Genomic DNA, 26,505 nt, shown 5'->3' with positions numbered 1-26,505 from the left:
CATATCCAGTGGATATAAATGCCAAAATAAAAGGCATAGGGCAGGAATGTCAAACTCGAGTTCATTGAGGGCTGCATCAGGATTGTGTTTGATCTCAGGGGGGCAGGGGAGGGCATGGACAGGGTGCATGTGGCACAGTGTCAACGTCACTCATGTCAGGGGCGCATGTTGCGGCCCAAGTGCTCTACCAGAGAAAATGGGCTCCAGAGCTTCCTATTTGGCCGCGATGGCCTCCTGCAACCCTCTGCCAGTAAGCCAGCCCTTTGCTGTTTCCAGGATGGCCCCATGGGCCAGATCTAAGCACCCCACGGCCCGGATCCAGCCTGTGGGCAGGATTCAGCCTGCAGGCCTTGAGTTTGACACCCCTGGCATAAGGTAATGCTGGACTTTGATTCCATTTAATTCCCAGTGAATCAAGTCGGAATTATAATCAAATAAATTAACCATGAATTTTCACATTGTCTTAAATATTAGATCATCCAATACATTGGATTACTATCACTACTATCATTAGTAGTAATAACACTCTGTTGCAATTATTGAGCGTATTGTGAACAGACCTGATCATGAAATGCCAAGGACATCTACAGAATTCTCCTTACACAGAATTTAATGCAATTCTGCAAATGCCTGCAAATTTTCACCAGTACTCCAAAAGCATACTTTATACACTGTCGCTTGTTGCTGTTCTTCTAGCACTACTAAATGCATGCATTCAATTGGGAAAGTAGACACTTTTCTGCTCATTTTGACCTCATTGTCTTTTTGTTTTTCAGTATTGGTTTTATGTAGTATCGGTTATAGGATGCTCATCAGGAAACAAATCTCTTTCTCAATCTTGTTTTGACAGTTTGAATATAAGAAAGATTATGAACAAGGAAAAGGCAAACTGATTGGCTTCCAGAGCATTCAAGATGACCCCAAATTAGTCAATTATATGAATGTGGCCAAGATGCAGTCAGAGCGGGACTACAAGAAGGGTTATGAGCAAGGCAAGACTAAATACAACACTCCATTTGATATGGTGAATGTTGTAGCTGCTAAGAAAGCCCAAGAAATTATCAGTGACACCAATTACAGGAATCTCCTGCACAATTATACGTTATTGCCAGATGATATTAGTGTGGAGCGAGCGAAAAACATGATGCAGATTCAGAGTGATGTAAGTCTACTGAGACATTTGTGTTCAGATAAATGTAATTTGAAAAGAAGTTTTTTTAAACTAATCAGTTCTTCTCTTCCCTCCCTCCCTCCCTCCCTCCCTCTTTCTTTCTTTCTTTCTTTCTTTCTTTCTTTCTTTCTTTCTTCAGAATCTTTACAAGTCAGATTTTACTGGCTGGATGAAAGGCATTGGGTGGATCCCAATTGGTTCCCTTGAAGCGGAGAAAGTTAGAAAAGCAGGAGAGGCTCTAAATGAGAAGAAGTACCGACAGCATCCAGACACTTTTAAATTTACAAGTATTGTGGATTCTCCCGTCATGGTCCAGGCTAAGCAGAATGCACTTCAGCTCAGTGATGTGAGTAAAGCTTTGGAGAGATAGGTGAAATGCTAAGTCTTATGGGGTTGGAGAGTCTTCTAAATCCAATGAATGAATGAAATTAAAGAAATTGAACCCTGTATTTAATAATTATGCAAATGTGGCTAATAATAATTTTTCCCTGTTGTATTCTATTTATTTTCATCTTGCATGTTAGTATTTGCTTTATGAAGAGTGTAAAAGTATGTCCTATTCAGGAAGGGTATGGGGTTGTGCATGTGGGTTTCTTTTGTGTCATTGTTGACTCCTGGCAAATTCCTGGACTAGTCCCTACAAATTTATTGGAAAGTTTTCATTATTTTCTTTGTAAGGCTCAAAGACAATGACTGACCCATAGTCATCCAACTTTGTGCCTCCAATGGAACTAGAAGTCCCAGCCTCTCAATTAATCGCTACACCAAAATTTTTCTATCTTTGCCTCCCCCCCCCCCAAATACGCTATAGAGTTCACCGTGTCTACAAAATATCTGCTCACAATACTAAGGGACTCAGAACTTATCTGCTCCTTCCACATTTTCAAAAACTACCTTCACATCACTATGTCAGAAAGTCTGTGCATTTGTCCCTTGGCATGATAAAGTACCAGCCAAGTTGCTTGGATCACCAAAGGCTTATAATGTCAAACGAATCTACTGGAAAAAATTATACTAAAACAGAGTTCAGGGTATTATCGATAGTACATTATCTCCTGGACATTTGATTGGCACCTGTTTTCATGATTTTTCAGAAAGTCCTGAAGATAAGGTTGTGTTCCAGATATAGGTTGGATCATTAGTTGGACCTGTGAAGATTTCATTCAATTTATGGCAGATAGGGTTTTTTTTTGACCCCAGTTGCCATTTGCTCTTTATGCTGTGTTATTATATTATGTTTGTAAATGTTCTTAGCTAGCTAGCTCAGAGTAACGATGGTAAAATGGACAGCTACATACATTGAAGAAATGAATAAAGGATTCTAAGGTATTTTGTTTTTAAACAAAATAGGCCTGGATGTAATACCTGAAAATGTTCTTGTAGAAGAAAAAATTACTGATTCTGCAGTCATTTGTATTATCATTTAAAAAAAAAAATCAGTGCAACAGCTTTTTTTCCCCAAAAGAATTTTATTGGTTTTTAAAGTCTTTTGGGGAAAAGGATAGGTGGATATACCCCCCCAAAAAATTTTGGCAGCTCCATCATGCCAGAGGTAGGAATCTCTCCAATTTTCACAACTTTTTACAGAAGAAAAAAAAAAACAAAAGATAAAAGATAAGTTGAAACGGCATCTTATTATACATTGTATCAATCATGTGTTCAATCATCTCTTTTGCCACTTTCTAATATATCAACAATTAAAATGATATTCCAGATATATTTATTTTTGTGACCTGAGTCTTTCCATTATTGTTCCCTTCCCCTTGTCCCCAGGAGGAGCCACAGCTCCTCCCTCCCTCATGTCTTGTGTTTTGTCGCCTTTTTCACTACTTCTTATATTTCCGTCCTCTAGGAGGGCACTATGTTTTTTAATGAAGGCCTCTGCCTCCACGAATGTGTTCATTCTAATTCTGTTTCCCTCCCAGAAGATCAGCAATCCTTCTGGCAATAACCATCTAAACCAAATTCCCTTATTATATAATTTCTTTGATAAGGAGGAATACTTCCTCCTCTTATCTCTTATTTTTTTCGGAATTTGCTTAAGAATGGCAATTTCTTTATCTTTATATTTTAGTGGTCCCCCACTCTGAGCCCCTAGAATCTCACCCCTCGTGGTCTTCATAAGAAATTTAACATGTACTTCCCTTGGAACATTATGTGTTCTGGCATATGCTGAATTAATCCTATAAACCAGATCCATATCCCACCACAACTGTTATTTATCTCTTTTAATATATTCTGCTAAAATTGTACTCATAATATCCTTAAGATCTTCACCTTCTGTCTCCGGTAGGTTCTGGAATCTGAGAAAGAAGGACATTCTTTCAAGTTCTATCTTTGCCATAAAATTTTCCAATTCTATATTCCCCTTCTGGACTACCTTAACCTCCTCCCCCAGCCCAGCCGCAGCCTCCTCTAGCACCCCAATTCTCTGTTTATTTTCTGTTATTTGTTGCTTCACATTTTAAAGCTCATCTCTTAAAATTTGCAACCTCCTTTTTCAACTCATTTTGACCCTGCATAATAGCTTGAAACATTTGAGTAACAGATAAATCCTTTGAACTTTCTCCAGTTTTTTCTTGTAAAAATGATGAAATTTTTGTCTGTTGAATTGTTGGACTGGATACAGTAGAAGTTGGTGCTGAGGCTGCTTTGCCTGTAGGTGGTTTTTTGGGCCCCATTGTCTAAGTTCAGAAAGAGTAAAGATCTTTTGCAAAAGAAATGGCATCTGTGAAGCGCACAGCCGAATGAGTCCGAGAACACAGGCAAATCCAAAAGTGAAAATTAACCCTCTGTCACAGTTCCAAGCCAGGAAGTCACTCAGAAAATAAAAGAGATCAAATAGTCCAAATTCAGAAAGACTATGTAATAGGAGAGGCTCCAAGAGTCATTCGGGGGGATAATATAAAGCCAGACTTTCTTCAAAGGTAGTTTCAAAAGGCAGACTTCATTTATAAGTGAGAAGAAGAAGAAGAAGAAGGAAGAAGGCCTTCTTGGCTCCTCCCCGGGACCAGGAGCAGAACATTAAAAACTTCCATAAAACTTTCAAAATAACTCAGCAATCAGCTCTTGCAATTATGATATAAATCTTTTCACATAGTTAGTTCAAGTGGCTAATTCAATTTTTGCTCTCTATCTCCATTCCGAGATTGAGAGACAGTCCAAATGCCACTTTGCTTGAGAGGAGTAGAAGAAAAAAAAAACAACCCCCCTCCAATCTTCCTACTTCAAACAGATTGAGTCCACAACTTGTAAAAAAAGCCGCTACTCGTCAGTTGAAAGCAATTAAGGAGATTGGAGCAAATTTCTCACCTCTAGCACTTCAGCCACTGCATGTAGTTAACTCTTTCCTTCCGGAATCCATTCAGCGAAGGTGCTGTTATGCACCTCCTACGCTCCCCGGCTCCTAAGGTGAAACTGGAGCCTCCCCCCGGCTGCCGCCTATCCACCACCAACATCCGTCGCGTTCGGAAACTGGAAGTCCTCTCAGTGCAACAGCTTTAACAACATAACTGGAAAGCAAGATAAATATCCCAGAATTGTTCCACTAAATTCGGTATCGCTGTGTCTAATTTTAACAGCTAAAGAATAGATTTGTATTCTATTAATAGTATTTTGAAATAATTTATTTGTAGTTATTGAATAAGCTTTAAGAATAAGCATAGACTTAGGTGCTTGAGGCTGAGATTGTAGCTTCTAATAGTAATAGCAAGAGCCATTTGTTTGAGACTAAAGGACGTTAGGTGTTTCCTCTTTAAAAGTTTAGTTTTCTTACATCTAGTTTTTCAGATATCTTTGTTCTGCTAATGAACCTACCAGGATCTTGTGGGTTTTATAATGATCTGGAAGCTGTTGACTGATTAATTATAATTGTTATAATTATAATTGTTAATTGATTACACTTAGCTACTTTGTAGCAACATTTTTCATAATGACAAATAAGTACACATGGAAATGTAGAAACTGATTCTAAGGACAATTCTTATAACCTGTTCCCATGGCCATACTTTTCTCCAATGGAAAAAAGTACAACTTTTCAGTGGTTCCTAAGGAAGTATGCATAGGCTGCAGTCTTATGCATTAAAGTAATATGTCAATCTAATTGTTGAGTTAAGGAACATCAGGATATATTATTGTCTTGTTTCCTTGATTTTCAGATTTTATACAAATCCTCCGGGGAAGAAATGAAGCATACATATAATTTGCCTGCAGATGCTCCTCAGTTTATCCAGGCCAAATATAATGCAGCTAACATTAGCGATGTAAGTGACTATTCAAAGGCTTGCATAATTTATACTATGGTAAATAATGCAGAGTTTTATCATAAATATTATTCTGATATTTCTAAAATCAAATAGGCAGCATAATTTGGCATGTGATTATATCATTGTTTACCACTTGATGCCATGCATGATATAAGTAATTTTCTTTTTTTTCCTATTGGGAGAAGGGAAACAAGAAACGGAGGGGTCAAACACTGACCGTCATATCAATAGAGATTCTGCTGACATGACTAGCTATAGTTTGAAACCAGTTAGATCAAGTGTAATCCAGAAAAAGCTAAGTGAAAGTTCAGATAAATGCATTGTATAGACCAGTGGTGGGTTCCGGATCCCGTTGCAAACGGTATGGTTGCAATGGGGCCCGGCGTCCACCACATGAACGAGCACAGTGCATGCATGCGACACCTCCTGCGGCATCTCTGTGATGCTCCAGCTGCTCGGCAGAGCATCGCACAGGTGCTGTGCACTCCGTGCGCGGAAGCGCTGAAGAGTTCAAATACAGGTAAGGAGCTTGAGTGGTCAGGTGGGCCCTCCGGAGCACTGTAATGGAACAGTACCCAGTGCTCTGGCCAGGCACCAGTACGTCCGTACCGGGGCATACCGCCTGCAACCCACCACTGGTATGGACTATTGGATTCTAAGTTAATCAACAGGAATGACTTAAGATGACTTGTTAAATCAGTATGATACTTTTTTTTTCAGAATTATTATAAATATGGCTATCAGGATCTCATAGCCAAAGGACCCAATGTACTAGGTGATGCCATTCCAATTACTCATGCCAAGGCCTCAAGAAACATTGCTAGTGATGTAAGTAATCCTTACTAAGTTCTCTTTATATACTATCAGAATGATGAAAGTTGCTCTTCGCTTACTATGTAAATGATTAAATTATTTTCTCACACATTACCTTCTCTGTTTTAGACCATTCTATCCTTACTGTAGGCTTAAAGGTTTTTGTTGGCAAAATGTCTTGCCACTCTCCTTCTATTGCTTTAGTCTCTTTCTTCACTACTGAAGACAGGTAGTCATTGTTTCTTCTAGTGGAAATGCTTGGCTACTTGTTCAAGAGCTAAAAATTACTGGGGGTGGGGTGGGGAATGGGAGCAGGTTATTGCACAACATAGATAGAATTAAATATTATGCCATATATTTTATTCCATTTCCAGCAGTTTGGAAATCTATATGTATTCTTTTGCACAGACTATAATAGTAACTTTCAGAAATTCATGATTTTCAGTTTCTTAGCCCAGCCTACAGGACTAGCAGTAATGCATGATTATAATCCAAGCATAATAATGCCTGTACACAGACATAATTTCACTTTTTCTACCATAGAAGGGTTTTTTAAAAAAAGGAATCGTGTCATGTCCATCTCAATGATTCATCTAAAAGTACTTTTCTTCATTACTAATATAAAAATGAGTACTGAATTGCCAATTAGTCCAGACACTTTTCTTAGCTGCTTGTATACCAAGTCTCGCTATCCAGGCCTGACTACTCTCTCTCTCTTTGTCTCTCTGATGGAACTTTAGTACAAATACAAAGAAGCTTATGAAAAGACTAAAGGAAAACAGGTTGGTTTCCGAAACTTGCAAGACGCTCCTCTGCTTGTCCATTCTATGAATGTGGCCAAGATGCAGTCTGGGCGTGAGTACAGGAAGGATTATGAGAAAAGCAAGACATGCTATCACACACCAGTGGAGATGTTCAGTATCCAAGCTGCCAAGCAGGCTCAGGATGTAGCCTCCAATGTCAACTACAAACACCTGATCCATCGCTATACCTACTTGCCAGATGCTATGAATGTGGAGCTGGCCAAGAACAGGATGCAAATTCAGAGTGATGTAAGTAGGGCAATATTTAAAAGGTCACAACACAGCATAGTTTAGCTAGCAAGCAAGGATATCTTTTTTTCTAGGATCATTTCTAAGAATTCATTATTTTTAAAAATAATTATTATTTTTTAGTCACAGGGGCAGATTAATCATTCTTAAAGATGCTCAAGTCATTAAAATGGCTTTTTGAGCTACCAAAGAAGGAAGGGGAGGGGTGGGAACATGACAGTTCCTTGAATTCTTAATTATCTCTAATTTCCAGGGGAACTACTGCTTAATTCTGCTGGGGAAATCTATTGCACTGATGATAGACCCCCATTTTTTCAGATAACTTCATCAGTGTGATAGATGGCTATTTGTTCTTAGAGACACGTTTGACAAAACAGCCGGGACCCTCATTTAAGGGGGAAAAGGATAGCAGTTGAGAATGTTAGACTCATTCATGTAAACTGCTCTTTGTTGGGAGTTAAAGCACTCCACGTCTGCAAATGATCAGTGAAGCAAGTTTATGAATTATAACAGAAACAAGATTTAATTGCAGGAAATTTACAAAAAGGCAAATGCTTGGTATCTAGCTAGCTATATCTCTTCAAGAGGAGAATCATATTGCATGTGCCCTGTATCTCTCTCTCTCTCTGTGTGTGTGTACGTGTGCATGCATGTTCCTGGGAAGATGAAAGTGACATCAGAATAGCAAATAGATTAGCATTTCTTAGCTCTGTTAATTCTTTAATCTGTTAATTCTTAACTCTCTTTCTACACTCTCCTGCACCCTTATGGTCATCAGGTCACGGAGAGACTGAAGGTCTGATTTACATCTCCAAAACTTCTCATTTGACCAAACTTCCAACAAAATAAATTAGTACCATTCCGTGGTGGGATTCAAATTTTTTTACTACAGGTTCTGTGAGCATGGATTGGTGGGCACGGCAGGGGAAGGATACTCCAAAATCTCCATTCCCTCCTCACCCCACTCACCTGCTTTCCAGCTCCGTTGTCCTGTGCAGGGCAATAAAAGAAGGCCCAGCTGATCAGCTGGGACTCGGGAGGCAGTGAATAGATCGAGGTGCCAGCCAGAGGTGGTATTTGCCAGTTCTCCGAACTACTCAAAAGTTTCGCTACTGACTCGCCAGAACCAGTCAGAACCGGCTGAATATCACCTCTGGTACCATTCTGTATTTGAGAACTCACTTCCAGTGTCAGCTTTATACTTTTTTTTTTGCTTCACTTGCCACTTTCCCCCTTAACTTTTGGTATGTGAATGCCAAGTTGGAATTGATACACACATTAATTAACTAATACCCTTTGTGCCAATTTTCACAGGAAAGCACACCTGAAACCCCATTTTGGGGTGTGAGTTGGAATTCATATATAAAGATAAATTGTTGCCTTGAGCATTACCCAAGAAATGATTGCATGGATTTCACTTTGTGTTCTCATTTCTCTTTCAAAACGGATGCTTTGTTCCTGTCTGATTGTGATGGATTTTGCTTGAATGTGTATACCCAATTCCATTTCACTATTTTAATGCTCAATAGATTTGCTTTCCAAACTTGCAGATAAATGGAATGCTAAATCGGATGCTAACGTTGGCTGAAAAACAATATTCATTTCCCCAAGAGCTTTTGTCTCAGTCTAAAAGAAATAAATATTGTTTTATGATTATGTGTATAGCTAGTATTTATGCAGAGTGACAAAAAACAAAAGAAGTCCATCTTGGAAGAAAGTTATGGAAATACTATTATCAGATAGCCAGAAAGTGCAGGATTTTGCCTCTCACTTTGCCTACCTATGTAGACCTTATATTACAATAAGGACATTGAAACATTTAAGTTAGACCAGTGGTTCCCAACCTTTTTTTTGGCCATGCCCCACCTAAGCATCTCTAAAATCCTGATGCCCACCCCCCCATAATTCTTACTTTACTCAAAAACTGAATTCTACTCACGTGGAGGAAGCCTAAAAGGCCATTAACTTTGTTTAAACAAGGTTCAAATTGCCCCCCATTACAAATCAAATTGCCCCCCTGTGGGGCATGGACCCCACATTGGGAACCACTGACTTAGACAATGTAAATGCATCCAGTTGGGGTGCCAATGCTTATCTTGGGAACTACTTTATGTACTTAACCCTTTGAAACCCATGCTTCCAGAGTTTTGAGTCTCTTTTTGGTTTCCTCAGATTGCTTACAAAGATGACTACAACAACTGGTTAAGAGGCGTGGGTTGGAGTCCCTTGGGCTCCCTGGATATGGAAAAAGTAAGAAAAGCTGGCGAGGCAATATGTGAATCTAAATATCGCCAGCACCCAGACAAACTCAAGTTTACAAGTTTGATGGATTCTATGCCGATGGTTTTGGCTCAACAGAATACCAAACAGCTGAGTGATGTAAGTTCAACCCTAAGGACATCATTTCCTTCTTTTAAGTTACTGTCTTAAAAGTGCTGTGAAATTCTAAAATATTTATAAGCAGTCTTGGGCTGGTTCAAAGTTTTGTGCTTTATCTAAGAAATTCCTGCAGAGGCTCTTCCATGAAATTTTCAAGCATTTTGCAAACCCGCAGCTATACAGGCCTAAATTGGATTTGTTATCCTATGTGCTCTGGGTACAAGTTTCCATTCTAAAGGAGGCTTTTTAATCCTTTATGAATTTGGGGAGTTATGGTCTAAATATACCTGGAAGATACTAGTTTGGGCAACATCACTTTAAATTAAAACTTGCATCTGCTGTATAAATTGTTTTCTTTCTTTCTTTCAGATAAACTATAAAATAGAAGGTGAGAAAGTGAAGCACAAGTATCATTTGGATCCAGATGTACCTGCATTTATTCAAGCCAAAGTCAATGCCTACAATATAAGTGATGTAAGTACTTGGCAATTTCTTTGTTGCCTAAGTGAACACATAAACTGATGTAAGACCTTCATCTTTAGAAAACCAAAAATTAGTGATTCATTTTATTCTTGGATTTTCCATTTCATTTTTTTAAGTCACTTGTAGGAAAAAGACTAGGGAGGGTTTTGTTCATTAGAATGGATGTAAATTATCTTAATTCTTGTTGTAACTCTCAATTAAAAAAACAACCTTTCATGTTAATATAAGAATATTCATGGATCTTCACTGCTAGAACTTAAACCAGAAGCTTTAAGAAAAGTGATTTCTTCTCTTTAAGAATTCCTACAAAGCAGACTGGAAGAGGCGGCTTGCTGAAGGCTATGACCTGAAAGCAGATGCTATTCCTATTGTGGCTGCGAAAACTTCACGTAACATTGCCAGTGATGTAAGTTAATCCTAATAAAATCTTTTAAGGGGCTTTCAAAAAATTTAAACATCAGGGTTTGGAAGAAAAGGTCTTGGGGAAGCACATGAAAAACAAAAAACAAGAGAGAATGTAGTTTTCTAGTTTGGAGTATAATAACTGAATGCAATTGTGACATTTTTAACAACACCAACAAGACGAAGAACAATAGGAAAAAGATGATTGCCAGAAAATAATCAAAGCAAGGGTAGGAATAAATACCCAGCGTTGAGATACTCTCTGTCACAGGGTAGTTTAAGTTAACTTGATGCTATTCATTTTGCAATGACTTAAACCTCTTTGTTTTGATTTTCCTCAGTTCAAATACAAGGAATCCTATGAGAAAAGAAAAGGAAAACAAATTGGCTTCCTTAGCCTGCAAGATGATCCTAAATTGGTCCATTATATGAAAGTGGCAAAACTACAATCAGAACGTGAATACAAGAAAGGCTATGAAAGCGGCAAAACTAGATATAATTTGCCTCTAGACCTGTTCAGTGTAGTGGCTGCTAAGAAAGCCCAAGAAGTTGTGACTGACACAAACTACAAACAACGTCTGCACAATTACACTCTTCTTCCTGATGCCATGAGTATGGAATTGTCAAGAAACAGGATGCAGATTCAGAGTGATGTACGTAATTATTAACACTATTGTGCCTAAGATTATGGAGGCTAATTAATTAGTTGGAGAGGACAGGTTTTTAAAAATATAATTAATTCAGTTTAGATACAGTTGATTAACTTGACATAAGAATGTGTTTATTTCCAGAAAGATTCCAGCCTATTTACTGGAAGTTTAAAGTTTTCCAGATGGCCAAAATTAACTGTGGCACAAACAGATTTTAATAAATTACGTTTAATACTGGAAGAATGTGAAATACATCACATTCTCATTGGCAGTTCCCTTATGTAGACTTAGACTTAGATAGTTGGATCCCACTTCATTGAACTTCCACTGGAATGGAACTCTGATGAAAACTGTCCTACCAGTAAAAGTGGAAAGAACTATCGCCAGTTGTTTCTTCGGCATCTCAGTATATCATCCTTCGATCTTTTCATCTACAGAGAGGAAGAAATCCTACATTTGGAAAAACTATCAAAAGATCAATTTAAAAAATGATGAAAAGACTGCCACTGATGGGTGTTTTAATATTTATACATGTTTTAATACGTTCATGAATAAATATTAGAAATAAGTTTCAGAAGTCATAAACAGTGGCAATAGACTTCGCTTTCAGAATAATGAATATATCCATTTGCAATGTTCTCCTTGAACTGGAGAGAAGATTTTCTCTGTGGTTTTGGTCAAAAGCTACCATTTTGGTGCACATTTTGATGGAACAAAGCATGAAGTTTGCTCTTCAGTCCATGCTACAAGTACAATTATTTTGGGATGTTATGAACACTAAAATAAGACAATTTGATTCATATCCAGTTATTTCTCTTCCTACTCTTCCACCCCCAGAATCTTTACAAAACTGACTTTAATAGCTGGCTGAAGGGATTAGGCTGGGTGCCAATTCAATCTCTGGAGGCGGAAAATGCAAAGAATGCCACTCAGATTCTCAACGAAAAGAAATATCGTCAGCACCCAGACAAACTGAAGTATACCATTGACATGGATGCCATGGAACAGGTGTTGGCTAAACAAAATGCCCATACCATGGATAAGGTAAGGAAAAACAAAATCTCCTAGGAACATCACATTTTTCAGGGACAGATTTAGGGTTCAAAGACGATAGCCAAATGACCCAGTAAAAATGTGCTTCATTCTTACTAAATTTATTGGAAGTTCTTCTGCTTCAATGGGTCATTGGTTTTGGTCATGGCTTATTGAATGAATAATTAGATAATAATTAAAAGAAAGTAATTCTTCACACAGTGCATATTCATCAACTTGCTCTCATAAGGTGCGGTAATGAGCTCTATCTCTGGTAATTGTTCAAGAGGACTAAATATCAAATTAAATTAGACGTTACCTGCATGGAGAATGATTATGGCCTTTGCGTTTTAATTTTCTTGAAAGTTCTGGATGAGGGTAAACTGGATTAAAAGAGTTTTGATCCAAATCAGGGATAAATGGGCTATGTGCACAAAACAAGAATCAGTATATACTTTTTAAGAACCATTGCAAAAAAAAAAAAAACCAAGATGGAAAACAAGCCAAGCTTCTTGAAAGAAGAGCCCGCATAATCAATTAGTTACGCTGAGAAAGTTCTCTATAAATAGGGCTGTATCTTGATTTACTGTAGTGCCAAAATTGTTTTGGATATGACTTCTTTCTAATATTACTTGTTCTCATGTCCTGGGTTTTCTTTTGAGCTCAGACCTGCCTCTAGCAGCTTGGCAATGAATAAATTGGATAAAAGGTAAATTGAAAGAGGGGGTGGGGGATCTTAATTCTTGTCATATTAATTGTACAAAACTGGGTCCTCTAAGATACAGTAGGTAAATTACTAAAATAGATATATTAAAATGACCATAAAGGAGAAAAGGACATGATTATTTGTTATAGTAAGTGGTAATATGACAGAGACACAATCTGCTAGAGCAGTAGTGTCCATATTCCATTTATTTAGAAATTCAACAAAGGGTTAGAGTTGAGTTATTTAAAAAAAATCTAATATTTATATTCTGTTATTTTGAGTTGGTATAGCCCCTATGTGAAATCAAGAAATTAAGCATTTAATTAATATTTAATATTTTTTAAAAGAAAATATTGCATATTTCTAGTTTAGAAAGGAAAAGCAATGATAAAACATTTTATCGTTAGAGATTTAGTTTTATTTTGCCTTGTGAGAGGGGGTTTCTTAGTGGCACAGAACGTGCAAGCAAATAAACTGGCCACATGCAACAATGTGATTTGTTTAAACTTTTTATTTTAACTGCAGAGGCTGTATATAGAAAAATGGAACAAAGAAAAGACTGACATCCACGTAATGCCTGATACACCAGAAATACTCCTGTCCAGAGCCAACCAAATCACCATGAGTGATGTAAGCTAAGAATAGGACTGGACTTACATATCAGTACATTAATATGGGCCATATTTTTGGCTTAATTCTGAAAGTATCATCCATCATTTCCTTGGGGAAAAAAACATTCTAAACATTTGCCTGTGTTTCCTTCCTCTTTATGGAACAGAAAATATATAGGTCTGGCTGGGAAGAGGAGAAGAAGAAAGGGTATGATCTACGATCAGATGCTCTGTCCATAAAAGCAGCTAAGGCTTCCAGGGATATTGCAAGTGATGTAAGTTTAATTTTTATATTGCCTTATTATTGGAAAATGTATTTTGTTTCTTAGTCTGACCATTTCATTTGCTCCCTGGCTCTCTACATGTACACCAGTAGTGAAATTCAATTTTGTTTTACTACCGGTTCTGTGGGCGTGGCATGGTGGGCGTGGCAGGGGAAGGATACTGCAAAATTCCCATTCCCTTCTCACTCCTGGGGGAAGGCTATTGCAAAATCTCCACTCTGGGGGCCAGTCAGAGGTGGTATTTGCTGGTTCTCTGAATTTCCGCTACCGGTTTTCCAGAGCCTGTCAGAACCTGCTGAATTTCACCCCTGATGTATACAACCATATTTGTCTGAATTATTTATGTTGCCTGAAGCAAGAATTTGTTCTGGCAAATCTATGGAATTTGTTTCCTAATTTTTTTAAGGGCTTCATAGGTTTTGTGGATATCTTGTTACTTTCTCAAACATGCTCCTGAAGGAATATATTTAGTATATTTTATTTATCATCTATCATGTCTCTCCCTCCCTCCCTCCCTCCCTCCCTCTCTCTCGCTCCCTCTCTCCTTCTCCCCCCCTCTCTAGACCAGGGAAGTGTCTTTCTATACTTGCCAGTAAACAATTATATCCCAGTACAGTTCTTGGTTGATTGCTTCATTAACTCTGTCCTTGTCAACAAGCCTTTTATGATCTCCAGGGAATTTACCAGAGGGAAATATTGAAAGATAATTGGTACAAACTTCTGTCTTGCTCGTGAATAAAGATAGCATTTACTCCACCCCTCCCCCCAAATATTAGGCTATAATTTAACCCATGAGTTAGATTGTAGCTTAATCAATATTATTGATTTGAAAGGGCTGAAAGGCATTTAATTCTATTAAATGGTTAATGAGTGCTATATTACACCAAACTTATGGTGACTTAGGTGATTTCCAGATGGCAATGGAGATTTGCTTATATTTAATTTGGGTGTCCACCAGGTATGCAGTCATCCAGGTGTGGTGGCTGGATGTTGAGAGTGGATAAAGGAGTCGCTGTATAAGTTGTGTGATTATTAATCACCATCACAAGCTTATAAAACTTTCATCTTTTACTCTATTTACACAGGACAATGGTTTGTTGTGCAAAACTGGGGTGGGTGGGATGCAGGCAAGCACTGTTTGTCTATCTGTGTTCATCTATTACCAAGAAGAGCAAATTCTGATTGGGTGTTTGCTTTTAGCTTTGCCGGTTGAAAAAAAAAAGCAAATATTTCTGTGCCTGTAACATTCTGGTATTTTTACAGATCCAGAAATATTTAGAAAAGCCCAAGCAATTCCTGCTGAATTGTAATTGAAAAATCAGAAGTTTTGGGTGATGGGAAATGTTACATATATTAACATTTTATATACTCTATATAGTAACATATATCAAATTCTTTATCAGTCACTGTCAATGAATAAAATAACTAAATATCCTTTCATATATGTATATGTGTGTATGTCTGTGTGTTGTTTTGTTATTCTATATGTCTTATAGTACAAATACAAATTGGCCTTTGAACAATCGAAAGGAAAGCAGATCGGCTTCCGTAATGTAAAAGATGACCCCAAGCTTGTGCACTATATGGACGTTGCCAAGATGCAATCAGAGCGTGAATACAAGAAGGACTATGAAAAATCAAAGACTCGGTTCCACACTCCTGTCGACATGTTCAGTGTCGTGGCAGCCAAGAAGGCGCAGGAAGTGGCCACTGATATCAACTACCGGAATATTATCCACACTTACAGCGCTTTGCCTGATTCTATGAACCTTGAATTGGCCAAAAATATGATGCAGATCCAGAGTGATGTAAGGATATTTTTTTTTTGATAACTGTTCGAATGACAAAGTTAGAGAAGTGAAGTCTTTAAACTCTGTCTTACTTTGCAATTGGGAGAGAATACGAGGAAGATATATCAGAATTGTTGTTTAAATTTGGTGTATTAAACTAATAACTAATTATAAAACTGTAATGGAGATAGCATGCAAAATCACAGGATAAAACGATGATATCAATGCTATGACATTGATATGTTTATTTTTCATTTGTGTGTCAAAAAAATGCTTGCTTTTTGGTCATTTTTAATGTCATTTATAATCCAGGCCGCACACTAAACTATGCTCAAAAGATCTATCTTTTTTTTAAATATAGAAAGTTGTTTTCCAAGCATTTTATATAAACTTTCCTTTAATTTTGTTTTCCAGAATCAGTACAAAGCAGACTATGATGAATTCATGAAAGGGATTGGATGGATACCGCTAGGATCTCTAGAAGCTGAAAAGAATAGGAAAGCCATGGATATTGTCAGTGAGAAGAAATACAGACAACATCCAGACAAACTGAAATATTCTATTCTAATGGATTCTATGCCAATGGTTCTGGCAACAAGTAATGCAAAAATAATGGATGATGTAAGCCAAGGATATTTATTTATCTACTTGCTTACTTATATTTTTCAATCATCAAAGAATTAATATAAAATTAAATTTAATTATGGTATTTGTTTTATTATGGTGTGGTTTCTTTTAGCTGTGTTTAGGTTTATTTCAAAGTTATTTTTCAATGATACATGTTCCCTTCATTCTATTTTAGCACCTTTACAAAAAGGACTGGGAAGCAGAAAAGACAAAGACTCATATCACGTCAGATATTCCTGAGATTCTTTTGGCAAAAGTCAATGCGTATAACATCAGTGATGTAAGTTTGCAGGTTGATTAACCTCAAAAGGGATATTTTGATAAGTGCTAGTATTAGTGAATCAGCAAAACTACATTACATTATTTGTCAAACAAGATAAAGTAGACACATTACTTAGCAGAACAGCTAGCCTTTGAATCAAATCCTGCAGTATTATTCATTGAAAACTCTAAGTAGCAGAATTATTTGATTGTGTAACTATTGCACACCTAACCTTTCTAAATAATTATTCTCAAATTATAACACAAAATCAAGAACACCATCACACCAAGTCAATAAAGAAAGAGGGGAAAAATACAACTTAAAGAAGAAAAATTGAAATCATTATTCACCAGAATTTGAATAGAAACTTGAGAATTATCTTGGCACTGTATTAAAAACGCTCGTGAAAGCTTTCCAAAGCTAGTGTTCATTTACTGAAATGTTGCTTTGCTGGATATGTGTAATTAAAATAGGTCTTTTTCTACCCAGACACCATAGTGCCCTGGGGATCCTTGGCAATAGTTTTGCATCCTATTCTGATTTACTCAGACTCTTCCTTAGCTGTCTTTGCACAAAGGGAGCAAAAAAAGAGAGACCTTCTAGACCATCTATTGGTGGTGTGATTGTTGAAGGAAATGGCATTCCTGCCCCACTGGAATACCTGGGAAACGGAGGGGGAATTGTGATCAGATATTTTAGCATCTCAAGTACAGGAAGGAAGAGAAAAATCTCAGGATCCTTTAAGCAGACTAAGTTTCAATGTAAAACTGCCTCTCTGTAGAGTTCCAGTAGAATTGCTGTAAAGCTGCCATTGCTCTTTTGGATGCTAAGAATAGCTACGTATCTTAATTAACCAAGTCAACAGCATCATATGGATCTGGGACATGGCACTGATTGCAGATGGTGTGCCTTGTTTGTAAAATGGGCCCTAGTGTAGGTTTGCAACCTGGCATTGATCAACATATAAATTATCAGAATTGACTTTAAGGTCTACCTCTTGTGCTTTTTGAAAGATTCAGGATGACTCTCAGAACAAAGAATCAAAACTTTTAACTGGCAGAATCACTACATCATGGGTGTCAAACTCACTGTGTGACGTTGCTGTCACGTGACATTTTGGGATGTTTTTCCCATTCACGGAGCTGAGGTAGGTGTGGCCTGCATATGATGCATCCCGCCTGCAGGCCTCCAGTTTGACACCCCTGCACTACATTAGCAACACCACTTAGACTTATATACCGTTTCACAGTGCTTTTACAGCCCTCTCCAAGCAGTTTACAGAGTCAGCATATTGCCCCCAACAATCTGGCTCCTCATTTACTTTACTTTACTTTTATTTCAATTTTTATACCGCCCCCTCTCCCCAAAGGGACTCGGGGCGGTGTACAGTCAAATAAAACACATAAAATGCAAAATACAAACATAGAAACATAGAAACGGAGGCAATAAGACACTGTACAAAGTAAAGTAGATAAAAACAATATTTCAACAATCCTAAAAATACCCAATTAAAATTACCCAGTTAAAATATATCTGCCAGGAGGTTTTATCCTAAAATATATCTGCCAGGTATTTTATCCACCTCGGAAGGATGGCTCAACCTTGAGCTGGTGAGATTTTAACTGCTGAACTGAACATTAATTTAAATGTGCTTGGGTATTAATTCTATTAAATCAAATCTACTTTTTCTTCTGGATCTTCCTAATTTGTTCAGGATACTCAGAAATAATCATACCCTATAAAGCATTAATTTTCTGCCTCTGTATTGAGTATTTTTTAAAAAATAGTTTCCTTTCTTTTTCCACATAGAAAATATATAAACATTCTCTGGAAGAAGCTAAGCAGAAAGGCTGTGATCTCAGAAGTGATGCAATCTCTATTAAAGCTGCTAAAGCTTCTCGGGAGATTGCCAGTGATGTAAGTTTACAGTCGATGTTGTTGGTTTTTTTCTCTCCTGCTGAAGAAATATTACAGAAGGCCCCTGTGAACAAAAAGGCACCTTTGGAACCAATTTTACCATATTTAATGATCTTTCAATCTGTATCTACATTCAAGGGTGAAATCCACTTATCTTTGCTACCAGTTCAGTAGCAATGTGATCGTGCTTCGCATGGACCACCTCTGCGCATGCGCAGGACCTTCTGTGCATGCTCAGAGTGTCAAAATGATGTCCGGGTGGGTGGGCGGAGCCTGCTACTTAGCTCGCCTGCAAAGGTAAGCAAACAGCAAGGGGGGGGAGGAATCCGCTGTGCCATGCAATTTAGATATACAGTAAATCACACAACACAGCTGATCATCAGAAAAACCGTTTCGCCTGAACCAGTAGCATTTTTACTACCAGTTTGGGTGAACAGTTGACATCTTTACTACTGGTTCAGGTGAACTGGTCCAAACTGCCTATATTCACTTCATTTTATTAATATATGATAAAGTTACAATTCAGTATTGACCTTCTTGAGCTTACATTTCACTTTTTGTTTTCTCTGCAGTACAAATATAAATTAGGTTATGAACAGGACAAGGGTAAGCTGGTTGGCTTCCGCAGCCTCCAAGATGACCCCAAGCTTGTTCATTACATGCAAGTGGCCAAGATGCAGTCAGATCTCGAGTACAAGAAAGCCTATGAAAGCAGCAAAACGAGATACAACACGCCTGCTGATACCGTCAGCATTGTGGCTGCCAAAGAAGCACAAGGCAATATTACCAATATCAATTACAAAAGGTTCCTCCATAAATATATCCTTCTGCCGGATGCCATAAATGTAGAACTGGCCAGAAACATGAATCGGGTTCAAAGTGATGTAAGATCTTGCAATCTCTCTTTTTTTTTTTTACTATTAGTTGAAAGATCCTTTTTATATGTTTCTTTATCTTTGGGGGAAATGGGCAGTTCAAAAATGTGAAAAATTAATAAAAATGCTTTAGTAAACAATAGTTTACAATAAATGGATTTAATATTTATAAATAAACAGATTATTTGCAATATTCAGCTAGAATTGTCATAGGTTAGAAATTTCTTAAGCGAATAAGGATCAGAATTATACTTTTTCCCCACATACTATATTTTTATTACTAAATGAATAACTTGATAAATTACCAAATACATTTTAGTATTAAAATGCATAATTATAGAGAAGACGTAAGATATCATCAACACATTGTAACACTTTGGGTTCAACTCCACTCAACTGAAAAATGTGTTCCATTTTTAATAGCAGTACTGTACCAATATTAAATGGAAAACAAAGTAAGACAAAGGACATTCTTGTTAAGTTCGGCAAGATGTCTTGCTAGCTGAAGAGATCATTTCATCTGTAATATCCTTAGCAAAAAAGAGCAGTGTACCACGTATTGATCCACAGTTTGTAACTGCATAATCCACACTATGTGATCCCATAAAAAAGGAGGAAATCTATAATTAGCCAACACATTTTACAAATTTTCCCATTTGATTAATTGACTATGTGCCATCAAGTCATTTTTGACCCCTAGTAATCACATAGATTTTCTCCATGATAATCTACTCCTAACCTGTTCTTTCAGGTTTTCCAATGTTGCAGCATTGCCACTAGGCCCATCTACCTTGTTGCTGGTCATCCTCTTCCTTCCTTTCCTTACACTTTTCCCAGTATTACAGCTTTTTCCAGAGCAGGGATGTTAAACTCAAGGCCCGCAGGACTAATCAGCCTTGTGGAGTGCTTAGATCTGGCCCATGGGGCTGCCCTGGAAACAGCAAAGGACTGGCCTGCAGTGCTTCTGCCAGTGAAAATGGAACTTGGGGGGTGCACACAGACTCCCAAGCTCCATTTTCACTGGCAGAGGGCAGCAGGAAGCCATTGCGGCTGAAAACGGAGTTCGTGAGTCTGTTTTTGCTGGCAGAGTGCTTGAGCCACCACAGATGCCCTCAACACGAATGACATCAAGCTGGCCATGCTCACCCTGGGCACAGCCTCCCTGGCCCCCGAGGTCAAACCCAACCCTGTTTGACACTACTCTAGAGAGTCTTTGCATAAATTAGTTAATAGTTAAAAATCCAGTGAGACTACTGCTGCAGATTTTAGGTTTTTTTGAATGTCAGTAATCTAATAATATACTTTGTCAACTGTGTATAAAATGATATTATGCAAGATGGATGATTGAATTCCAACTGCATTCTATGTACCAGGGTCCATGGGTCCATGGCAGTAGTTTTGCATTAAAATAGAACAAATAAATTTAACAGCAGGACTGCACAATCAGCAGGATAGTCACCAATCTATGGACCCTTCAAAAATCATAGTTATATAACTCACAGAGTTATTCAAAATCATAGTTATATAACTTACAGAGAAGGGAGGGAAAGTATTTTAAAAGGCATTATTGTATAGATTGGCAATGTTTGTTTATCTGTGTCAGAAGCATACCAATTGAAATAAAGTATACTGTCTGACATAAAGTTTGAAATATAAAATGCAATATTAAAATATGTACATGTTAAACAGATTGTGCCCTAAAACTAGCAACATTAATTGTGCTACCATAAGGTCCTCAAGTGTGCACTGATCAGGATAATCTGCAATGATATTGAGACAAATTATTCGATACATGTCTTATACCACTCAGTGGAATAATTATCTGGACTAGATGTGTTTCCTGGTTTCATAGATACAATATAACTTAGAAAGATGAAGTTGCAGCTTAAATAAATGTACTTTTGGGAACATCTATACCATGTACAAATGTATTAAATGCTTTCTCAATGGCATGATACAATTGAGAATACAAATTAAAATCTGCTAATTTATAGAGTTAAAATTATTACTGGAGTATTCTTAAAAAATCTTACGAGAGACACTGGTGTTCAGTACTTTAGAAAGAAAATACTTGTTTTTTTAATTAAATAATAAACCAAGCTTTTTTTCAATTTTGAAATGCTTATTAATTAAATAATAAAGCAAAACAACAACAACAACAAAAAAAAAAAACCAAGAGGATTATCTCTTACTCAAGAGTGACTGAAATTGTAATTCATTGTGTCCTCATTGCTTCTTTTTGATATATCCATAGGGAGGTGTTATATTATTATAGTTAAGAGCTGTGCAACTGCAGATGTGTTTTATTCTCTGCCTACAGCATGAATATAAGCAAGATTATAATGAGTGGTATAAAGGTCTTGGTTGGAGCCCTGCTGGGTCATTGGATATTGAGAAGTCAAAGAAAGCCACTGAGATTGCTAGTGACATCAAATATCGCCAGCACCCAAGTGTTTTCCCATTTAAGAAGCTGACTGATTCAATGGATATGGAACTTGCCAAGCACAATGCTGATGTTATGAATAAGGTGACTGTTTCCATTCTGAGTGCAAATAATGGCATATGCCACACCCCACCTTACCCTTCTGGTTGGCATTACTTAAGCAAAAGAGTCTCAACAGATTGTAAATGTATGTTATGAGTGGTAGAGGTTTTGTAAAAACCACTGAACAATTCCCAGCAGATTTTTATTTTATAGGACATAATTATTTGTTAGCTGATTTCTCAGTTTACTGGCATCTTTAGTGCTACTGTTAGCAGTATGCAATATTTTGGAATTAATGTTGTCATTCTCACTTACTTAAAGGGGTCTTGTATGTCCCTAAAAGGGTTTATGCAGATGAAATTCGTAAGCTGTTGTATAGAGAAAAAAGCTAATTTATGGCCAGAAGGTCATCCCAAGCACATTATTAAATATATGTCATCTAGGACATATACATATATTTCCTTTGCAGAGTACCTGCACACACTTTCTATTTTATATTAAAATCAAACTCAGAATATGCATATTAATACAGCTGTCCATATGCCAACATTATTGCCTATGGATGCATTTATTGATCTTTATTGTTTTCTTCTCGTAGCGTGCATACATAAATGCATGGGAAAAAGATAAGACAACGATTCATGTCATGCCAGATACACCAGACATTATGCTGGCTAAAGCAAATAAATTTAATTACAGCCAGGTAAGAAAATATTAAAGCATGTGTTTAAGTAACTATTCTTCATCATATTGATAATATTCTCCCAATTGGAATGATTCCTTTGTATGTTCATTTTTGGCATTGCTGTTTCTTGAAACTCTGAGACTATTTGTGGAAATTCAACTTTTATTTCATTCAATTTTCTTCCAAGGAAGAATAAGAATATCATGTCTATAAAGTCCTCTGATTCTGTATGAGCTGGGCCTAGTCCATTAGGGAGCATGAAGAATATATAAAAATACTGAATGTATAACCTCACTATTATAAATCTAAACTGATTGACCTACAACTAGATAAATCTGAAAGTTTCTAGAGCCAAATTTATACTTTTTAACTGATTTTAACAGTTCTGAATATTTAACGCGTTTGCCATATGTTATGCATTGATTCCTTCATGGCATTGTCATAAACTACTCTTATTCCTCAGAAATCTCTTCAGTAATCTCTCTCCCTTTTCATTACTAGGAAGTTGATTTCAATTTGTGGCATTTGTTTGAAATGAAATTTGAAGGAAATCAAAAGATTTCTTGGGGGGCACACACATATGAAAGAGAAAAAAACTAAGAATTATGCTCATATTATTAAACATTAGCAAGGCTTTCACAGCTACTGTGATAACAGAATTCTGGACTAGACAAATCTAAAGAAAGTCATATTACTTTGTTCAAATTAAAAAAAAACATTTGAAGTATGTTCTTCAAATAACAGACAATATTTGAGGAAAGCTAAGGTATTACTATAGCAGGATTCTTGGGGATTTGCACATTTCCATGAGGAAACCTGGAGCGTATATGGGGTGTGTTTCAATTGTAGGAGTGAATTGTGAATGTTTAATTTATTCAAATTGCTTTCCTTCTCTTTAATCTATGCTACTTTTTCATGCTAGAAACTGTACAAACTTGGATGGGAAGAAATGTTGAAGAAGGGTTATGATCTCACTACTGAAGCCATATCAGTGAAAGCAGCTAAAGCATCGAGAGACATTGCTAGTGATGTAAGTTATCTTGTAAATTCTCTCTGATGTCATACCTTAGGCTACGACTCTTTTTGATGTCAGGGTTTATTAATTTCCACATGACATATATGTAAGCTCAACAATCCATAATTATATACAGACATCTGCAAACTGGTTAAAAATTAAATCAGGCATATTAGTCCTGCCCACTAAGTAAGAAACCTGTATTTCTCTCATGTGGGTCCTTGAGCTAGATTTTCCATTATGTCACAGAAACACAGACTTTATTAATGTGCCCTGGGGTCTTAACCAAACATCTTTATATTTAATTTCAAGACAGGGGTAGATGAACCTTGTTTTCAGGGAGAAGGGGACTGATATGTAGTCTTTATAGTTATATTGATATACATCAAATTCAACTTTGATAAAACTTTGCACTAAATTTTTTTGAGCTATGTCCAGATCATTTCTTCACAATAGAATAGAATAGAATAGAATAGAATTCTTTATTGGCCAAGTTCGATTAGACACATAAGGAATTTGTCTTTGGTGCTTATGCTCTCTGTGTACATAAAAAGACAAGATGCATTCATCAAGAATCATAAGGTACAACACTTAATGATAGTCTTAGGGTACAAATAAGCAATCAGGAAGCAATCAATATCAATATAAATCCTAAGGATACAAGCAACAAAGTTACAGTCATGTAAATCATACAGAAATCTGTAGAGACTTACTAGGTTTGTGTACATAAAAGTGCAACCATGGTGAAAATGTTAAGGTACACTTCTAAATCTGATACCCAACAAACCTGGGTCTACAAATTATTCCTGAGGTTGACTTTTTCTCAACCTTTCTTTTTAATTTTTTTTAGTACAAGTACAAAGACGGCTATCGCAAGCAACTCGGCCATCATATTGGAGCTCGTAGTATAGAAGATGATCCCAAAATGTTGCATTCTATAAATGTGGCCAAGATGCAGAGTGAGAGGGAATACAAGAAAGTTTTTGAGAAATTGAAGACCAAATACGCCAGTCCTGTAGATATGCTGTCAGTCTTGGGAGCAAAGAATTGCCAGAAGCTGGTCAGCGATATTGATTACCGTAATTATTTGCACCAGTGGACATGCCTCCCAGACCAAAATGATGTCATCCATGCCAAGAAGACCTATGAACTACAGAGTGATGTAAGCCACATACTTCAACCACTTCGCTTGATAAAACTATATTGACTATGTAGGCTGGATGTCTTTCCCCGTCTATTATTTATCCAATTGCCAATTAATGATCCTGCTTGCATTGTTTGCTTTCTTTACTAAGATTTGAAAATGCATGTTTTATTTTCTTATTACTCTTCTGTACTTTCTGTTTTTGTAATTTATAGTAATTGCAGACTATTCAACTTACATTTCCCTCTTCCTTTATTAACTTGGTAAGGTTTTTAATGTCCTGAACTTCTCCTTTCCTTGATCAAACTAAAACTTGCAAAGGATTTTTTAAAAAAAATCTAATATTGTCTTTCTCTTCTCAACCATTGCTCTCAGTGTTTAAATCTGGAAAAATATGAAAGAAAATTATACAGAGATGACATTTTGAAGAAAATATGTGGCAACTGTTAGTAAAATATGAGCCTAGTACAGGAAAGCAAGAACGTATAAAAACACACACACCAGGATATACTAAAGAGAAGCAAAGTTGGACTAAGAGGGAGGGAAGAGGAAGCAATGTCTGGTTTTCAATATTCTGTTATTATACCCTTATATTATAATGGAGAGTTCTTGTATTTCTTGTGAGGTTTGGCCTGATATGAAAATATTTTTCTAACCTTACATCCTACTTTTCACATTTATTTATAAACCCCCAAGTTATTAGAGTCCTAAATCAAAGAGGCATCATTGGATGAAAAAGAAATATGTACAAAATTCTAGGGCAGTAAGCAGTGGTGGGTTGCACATTTCCTTACCATTGGTTCGCCGCACGTGTGCCTGTCCACTTCGCATGCACATATGAAGCGGGCGCACATGTTCCTTCTATGCATGCAACCGGCCTTCTGCACAGGCACTTTGCTAGTGCGCATGCCTTCCTCACATGCGTCCAGCCTCAAAAATGTGCCTAAATAGAACCACATGCAACCGGGGCGGGTGGGTGGGGAGATCCACCAGCGATTTCCACTACCGGTTCGGGTGGACCAGTCCGAACCGGCTGAATAGTACCTCTGGCAGTAAGTAAGGAACAAAACACCTTCAGAGATTTTGTAACATAGAATGGTGGCTTCTTTTTCCCCCTGCCAGATTGCATATAAATCTGATCTCGAATGGCTTAAAGGCGTTGGATGGAATACATTAGGATCTCTCGAGTCGGAAAAGAACAAGAAAGCTTCTGAGATTCTGAGTGAAAGAGCTTATCGTCAGCATCCAGACACAATTAAATTCACAAGCATCCCTGATTCAATGGAAGTTGTTCTGGCAAAAGAAAACTCAAAGCATAGAAGTGATGTGAGTGTTTTTCAATTTGAGGGGTTTTGCTGTTTGGGGAAACAGTCAACAGCATAAAAACAGCTTGAAAGTGGGAGGGGGAGAAAAAGCAATAGATTCTGCAGTATAATGTAGTATCCCTGAACCTATATTTCTTCAAAAGTAAGTTACACTCAAATAAACTCAAGCTCGTTTGGAAATTTGTTTTTAGGACTGTAGCTCTCTTTAATAAATCACAGTTAAGATCCCCTGATCAACAGAACTTGCTTCCAAGTAAATAAGAATAAAATTTTATGATGGTAAATATATTAAAAAAATAAAATTTAGTGTAGGAAGAATGAAGTTGCTCAGTGGATTTAGGCAGCAAAATGTTTTTTTGTAAGTTTGATTTCAGTTTTTTTCTAAAAATTAATATAAATGAGCATCCTTGCGGATATAAAGAACTTTACTTAATTTAAAGATGAAATAAAAGAACCTCTTTTACATAACTATTCCACTTTGTAGATAGGTTATGAAGAAGGAATCTTCTAGCAGCATTTTCATAACTATTTC

General features: G+C 37.0%; 1 protein-coding gene across 28 annotated transcripts in view; it reads left to right on the top strand.

Annotated features, from left to right (window-relative positions):
• NEB (nebulin) overlaps positions 1 to 26,505 on the top strand; it is a 222,684-nt gene that overhangs the window by 54,749 nt on the left and 141,430 nt on the right. For all 28 annotated transcript variants that reach the window (XM_081969965.1, XM_081969961.1, XM_081969959.1 and 25 more), the window contains exons 47-68: positions 851 to 1,162; positions 1,311 to 1,517; positions 5,329 to 5,433; positions 6,157 to 6,264; positions 6,990 to 7,301; positions 9,474 to 9,680; positions 10,050 to 10,154; positions 10,462 to 10,569; positions 10,907 to 11,218; positions 12,053 to 12,259; positions 13,479 to 13,583; positions 13,732 to 13,839; positions 15,345 to 15,656; positions 16,053 to 16,259; positions 16,441 to 16,545; positions 18,337 to 18,444; positions 19,017 to 19,328; positions 21,640 to 21,846; positions 22,403 to 22,507; positions 23,412 to 23,519; positions 24,355 to 24,666; positions 25,771 to 25,974. In XM_081969965.1, coding sequence (XP_081826091.1) covers positions 851 to 1,162; positions 1,311 to 1,517; positions 5,329 to 5,433; positions 6,157 to 6,264; positions 6,990 to 7,301; positions 9,474 to 9,680; positions 10,050 to 10,154; positions 10,462 to 10,569; positions 10,907 to 11,218; positions 12,053 to 12,259; positions 13,479 to 13,583; positions 13,732 to 13,839; positions 15,345 to 15,656; positions 16,053 to 16,259; positions 16,441 to 16,545; positions 18,337 to 18,444; positions 19,017 to 19,328; positions 21,640 to 21,846; positions 22,403 to 22,507; positions 23,412 to 23,519; positions 24,355 to 24,666; positions 25,771 to 25,974 — 4,176 coding nt within the window. The remainder of the gene's footprint in view (positions 1 to 850; positions 1,163 to 1,310; positions 1,518 to 5,328; positions 5,434 to 6,156; positions 6,265 to 6,989; positions 7,302 to 9,473; positions 9,681 to 10,049; positions 10,155 to 10,461; positions 10,570 to 10,906; positions 11,219 to 12,052; positions 12,260 to 13,478; positions 13,584 to 13,731; positions 13,840 to 15,344; positions 15,657 to 16,052; positions 16,260 to 16,440; positions 16,546 to 18,336; positions 18,445 to 19,016; positions 19,329 to 21,639; positions 21,847 to 22,402; positions 22,508 to 23,411; positions 23,520 to 24,354; positions 24,667 to 25,770; positions 25,975 to 26,505) is intronic.

Source organism: Natrix helvetica (genome assembly GCF_964273705.1).
Source record: "Natrix helvetica genome assembly, chromosome: 1".
Taxonomy (NCBI): domain Eukaryota; kingdom Metazoa; phylum Chordata; class Lepidosauria; order Squamata; family Natricidae; genus Natrix; species Natrix helvetica.
Note: the sequence above shows the minus strand (reverse complement) of the source record. Positions and strands in the feature narration are given on the sequence as shown.